We start from the raw sequence: 5,705 nt of genomic DNA on the forward strand, positions 1-5,705 counted from the left end.
TAAATAAACATATAAACATATATGTATCTATATATACACATGTATATGTATACATGTATACATATACATGTGTATATATAGATACATATATGTGTATATGTTTATTTATTTATATATGTATCTATATATACACATGTATATGTATACATGTATACATATACATGTGTATATATAGATACATATATGTTTCTTCTTTACCCATATCCAATGCAAATTATATGAGGAGTGAACACACCCTGTGTTTGCCCCCCAAGGATATTACCCCTGCATATCTACTACCTTTACAAGTCATCATGGGTAATACATACATATATGTATACATATACATGTGTATATATAGATACATATATGTGTATATGTTTATTTATTTATATATGTATCTATATATACACATATATGTATATATATATATATATATTGTGGTGTGTATGTCCATTAGCTGTGTCCCACCACCTAGTGTGGGAGGACACTTGGTCCACTATCTTGGCATGTACGTCTAATTGGTTGGCAATATAAGGAGCTGCCCGACTCTCTTGTAGGCAGACTCATTTGGGTTCTATTCTTGTCCACTTGTGAGCACACCACATTGGTGGAGTTGACGGGCAAAGGTTAGTTGGAAACCTTTTCTTGGTTTTGTTGGAGCATCCCAGAAGTAGCGATGGTGTTTGCTTGGGATGCCGGGTAGAGATAAGAGAGAGAGAGAAGAGAGCGCCATCGTGTGCCCCTCACTTTGCTGTCGGTAGCCCTACCTGTCCCTTTGTAGAAGCTGAAGTTCTTGCCCCCCTTCATCTACCAACCTTTGCCGCCGCTGGTGCAGTCTAATCGAAAACCTTTGATGCAAAACCTGCAGACTGATCCAGCTGCCCACGGGGGTGCTACCCAGTCCATGCCGCAAATATCCACTACAGAGGAGACCTGCACCGATCCTACAGCCAGCCCGCTCGACTCAGTTGTTGCAGTCGAGGCTGACACCGCCATCATGGAAGCATTTATTGCTTCATTGGAAGAGCCTTCCTCAGCAGCCGCTGTTACTCTTTGTAGGCAACGATGTCGCATCCCTGCAGATTACACACCCATTAGTACTTTTCTTGGTGCTATCGAAGCTGCCGCAAACTTTGCTGCAGACAAAGACCCTGTTTGCAGAAGATTTTCCTGCCGCTCTCTTTGCAGATGCAAGTAATGGTGCAACCCTCGCAGGCGACCATGCTGTCCTCCATGCCGCCTCAAAAGACGAAGGTGTTTCTGCTGCTGTAGGCAATGATGCTGTGGCAAAATCCCTACAAATAGGTGCCGCAACAGCAGCCCCTTCTTGTCCGGTTGTCCATATCTCTACACAAGATGCATTCTAAGAAATGACACCAACGTGAAGCAACCCTCCCTGCTCCTGCTACAGTAATTACACCACTTGCTCAAAGCTTCTTGATCTTCAGGCACTCAATCTGGGTTGGGTTGGATTGTCAACGTTCTGCAATTGGATCTGATTAATTTGCAGAACAGTCAAGCTTGCAAATCATTCCAGCTGGCGTTCCTTTTATGTTTCTTTAAGCACCTCTCACTTAACAATAGTTCATCTTCAATAAATCATCTAATGAAACACATCAAACCCCTTTTAGAGAATAATGTATGTCGCCAAATATATTGTATTGTGTCCTTGCCGCTATGACACATGCCCGAGCCGTTCCTCGTATAGCCATTAGCATAGGGATAGCGACCTCATGCTTTGCCTACATCGAGATGTATGTCCTCATCCGTTTCAGTCCACTCAATCCCTAGTCGTCGTTAAGCCGCTGTTTGATCTTCCCCCCATATGAGGCGTCGAAGAGTCAAGTCATGTCGATCTCAGTCCAAAATCTTGTAAAAAGATGTGCATCTTTTTCTCCCTAAGGGGGGAGGTGTGGTGTGTGTGTCCATTAGCTGTGTCCGACCACCTAGTGTGGGAGGACACTTGGTCCACTATCTTGGCATGTACTAACTGGTTGGAAATATAGGAGCTGCCCGACTCTCTTGTAGGCAGACTCATTTGGGTTCTATTCTTGTCCACTTGTGAGCACACCACAATATATATATATATATATATATATATATATATATATATATATATATATATGTGTGTGTGTGTGTGTGTGTGTGTGTGTGTGTGTGTGTGTGTGTATACACATATATGTATATATATATATGTATGTATGTATACACACACACACACACACACATATAGGTACTACGTTTACATGTATACCTACAAGTAAGGAAAAAAATAGGGACTATTTATAGCCCAATGTCTATTTTTCAAGGGTCTTCAAAATCAGTTGGCTATTTTACAAAAATCACTCATGAAAACATTTGCCCGAAATTGCCATTTTTTTTCGATTTGGACACAAATTCGCCAAAAATTACACTAAAAACCACCATATTGTGTAAGATTAGCCAAAAATTCTATAATTCTAGGTTTACGAGGAAGATATATTTTCCAACCCATCCACACTTATGTATTAGTGAAGGGGGCCTTTTTTTTAACTGTGGTTACAAGAGCGAATGAGATGGAAACATTGCATAATGTTGAGTGTAGTCCTAGCATAGACTAGTAGCTCAAGGCTCAAGCCATCAGCCAAACACTAATGTATAATGTGTGTGATATTGTATATGTGATATGTAGCCAAGTAATGTGTCAAGATAGTCCATTGTCTCTACCTACGCTATTATGTGTGCTATATTGCACAAGTGTAGCCCAATGTCCCTATCTATGCTATAAGTGTGCCATGTAAAAGGACTCTATTGTAGTAAGATAGCAACATGCACTACAAGCTATGCTTAACATTAGCGACGCTCATACTGCGACGCTTAAACATGAAAATGCACGACGTCGCTATAACGACGCATATAGCGACGTCGACAGGGCTAAAAAAATAACCAAGAGCGTCCGAAAACTCAGACCTCAGATCTGAGTTTTCGACGCGCGCTCAAGCAAGCAAGGTAACGCTCTCCCTCTCTCTCTCTCTTTCTTCTCCACACACACACACACACACACACACACACACACACACACGAGGAGAGGAAGGAGAGTCAGGTATGCTCCTTCCCTCTCCTCACTCTCATGTTCCCTTCCCCTCTTTCTCTCTCTCCTTCTCTTTCTCTCTCTCTCTCTCTCTCTCTCTCTCTCTCTCTCTCACACACACACACACACATGAGAGGAGAGGAAGGAGAGCCACGTATGCTCCTTCCCTCTCCTCACTCTCATGGTCCCTTCCCCTCTTTCTCTCTCCCTCTCTTTCACACACACACACATTGTGTTTTTGAGAGAGAGAGAGAGAGAGAGAGAGAGAGAGAGAGAGCACAAGCATAAACAAAAAACGCACACATGCATACACAAAGAAATCACACACACATTGAGAGAGGAAAAGAGAGAGAGCATGCATAAACCAAAAATACGCACACACACATGTATAATCAAAGAAAGCACACACACATTGAGAGAGGAAAAGAGAGAGAGAGCATGCATAAACCAAAAAAACGCACACATACATGAATAATCAAAAAATGCACACACATTGAGAGAGGAAAAGAGAGAGAGAGAGAGAGAGAGAGAGAGAGAGAGAAGAAGAAGAAGAAGAGAGTCTTAACATCGTAGGAAAGTATCCCAAGAGACCTTAAAGATCTAGTCGACAAGAGTTGAACTCAAGACATGTTATTCATAAGAGAAATGGCATAACCAATCTATCACACTTCAGTGATAGAAAAGTTATACCATTTTCTCTTTTTTTTATTGGCGTGCACACACCCCCGAAAAGAAGAAAGTTTAATTTAACGTCGTAGGAAACTAATTAAAGAGACCTAAAAATCTAGCCGACGAGGAGCTGAAACCAAGACTTGTTATTCAAGAGGAAAATGGCATAACCAATCTACCACACTTGGGTGATAGAAAGGTTATACCATTTTTCTCTTTTTATTGGCACACACACACACACACACAAGAAGAAGAGAGTTTTAACGTCGTAGGAAACTATCCCAAAAGACGTTAAAGATTAGGTTAGATGTAGACTTTCGTTAAATTAGATTTATGTTTATTTAAGTTAAATTAGATTAGATTTAGGATTATTTTTCGTTAGATTTACGTTTGATTAGATTTAGGTTTATTTACGTTAGATTTAGATTTACGTTATTTTAGATTAGATTTAGGTTTATTAATTTAGGTTTAGGGTTGTTATAGTAAATTAGATTTAGGTTATTTAATTAAGGTTAGGAGAAATGGCGAGGAAATCGTTTAAGATAAGGTTAGAAGAAATGGCGAGAAAAATTCCTGCGCTCATAGCCTCGACAGTCCATGCGGACTAGCATTTCCACCTGCATGTTCGACTGCTGCTACCATACAATAAGCCGTCATGTTCAGCTAATGGAAGAGCAAATTGAGCATACACAGAAACTAGTGATGCAAGATGACGATTTCAAGGGTCACACACACACACACACACACACACCACGCATATCCTGTCAAATCTAGAATAAGAATTAAGTGCCTTGAGCAGACATTATCTACATTGCAAGAATGACGTACCTGCATGCTATAAACAAAGATCTACTATGAAAAGATGTTAAGATGATGTGAAATGCTACAGCTAGAGAAGAGGCAAAGGGGTTTGGTCGACTACATGCAGTATCATGTAGACGTGGATGTGTAGATTTCTTATACCCACAAATATAGGCATTGACCAATAAAGACGAGATTATAACCCGGTGGTTCTGATCTCCGTGCACCTCTAGACCGAGGTGTGCGGGGATTGGACATGACTAGGGAATGTGAGGTAGTTTACAGTGTGAACACACACACAGAGAGAGAGAGAGAGAGAGAGAGAGAGAGAGAGAGAGATAAAAGATTCTAAATGTCAATAGAAGATTAAATTTGTTGTCTAGGTTATAAGATTTTTGCCCTCATTATGAGTAGTGATGAGGATGTGGGGCCGTCTAACCGAAACACCTATCTCTCAACGAGGATCTTATGTCCTTGTAACCATTGCAAGCATGCTGTGTGATGGACAAGACGCGTTTCTTTGTAGCAAGTTCGCGAATTTGGCGAGTTTGATCCATCTTTTATAGATCGAGTTGTTGCCAATTATAACCCGTCGGACTCTGACGCTGGCCAACAGGCAGCAATCTTGCAACCCAATAGACGTGTTCGCAGGCGCTTTGGTCAAGCAGCATATGTGAGGCCACAAGATGTAGCCTCTGACAGCTCGGGGGATGATCATGCAGACCACATTCCCAACGAGGCAATGTTTGAGCCTGAAATTGATGAAATGATTGAGACGATCATGGATTCAGAAAGGCTTGTCTATGATGATATGAAAAGTGAAGCCGATACGCCATTGTATAATGGAGCACGTGTGTCTAGATTGAAAGCGCTCCTGGTTCTTCTCAACATGCAGACAAAGTTTGGATGGAGTGACACTAGCGTCACAGTGCTTTTCAGGTGATCTATTACAATTAGTTTACTTTAATAAAACTCTAAATGTATAATGATCTGATAGATTTTTACGCAATTATACCGTATTTTTATGTCGTGTAGATTGCTCAAAGAACACATACTACCAGTTGATAATGTGATGCCAGATTCTCGAGAGGAAGCAAGAAAGATTTTGCGAAACTTGGGGATAGATTACAATTCGATCCACGCTTGTCCTAATGACTGCATTCTTTTCAGAGGGGAATACATA

At 40.9% G+C, this 5,705-nt stretch overlaps 1 protein-coding gene across 1 annotated transcript; it reads left to right on the forward strand.

The window, feature by feature from the left end:
- The first annotated feature begins 575 nt into the window (after positions 1 to 575).
- On the forward strand, positions 576 to 1,999 carry LOC147442568 (uncharacterized). Its single transcript, XM_086529683.1, has one exon. It carries the CDS (start codon positions 836 to 838, stop codon positions 1,178 to 1,180), a length of 345 nt encoding a protein of 114 aa, XP_086385809.1. The 5' UTR covers positions 576 to 835; the 3' UTR covers positions 1,181 to 1,999.
- The last annotated feature ends 3,706 nt before the right edge of the window (positions 2,000 to 5,705 follow it).

The sequence above is a fragment of the Adiantum capillus-veneris genome, chromosome 14 (assembly GCF_014529385.1).
Source record: "Adiantum capillus-veneris isolate H3 chromosome 14, ASM1452938v2, whole genome shotgun sequence".
NCBI classification, from domain to species: domain Eukaryota; kingdom Viridiplantae; phylum Streptophyta; class Polypodiopsida; order Polypodiales; family Pteridaceae; genus Adiantum; species Adiantum capillus-veneris.

What these genes read in the sequence shown, in the direction of transcription:
- LOC147442568 (XM_086529683.1), top strand. Translation starts at nt 836, where the DNA reads ATGCAAAACCTGCAGACTGATCCAGCTGCCCACGGGGGTGCTACCCAG.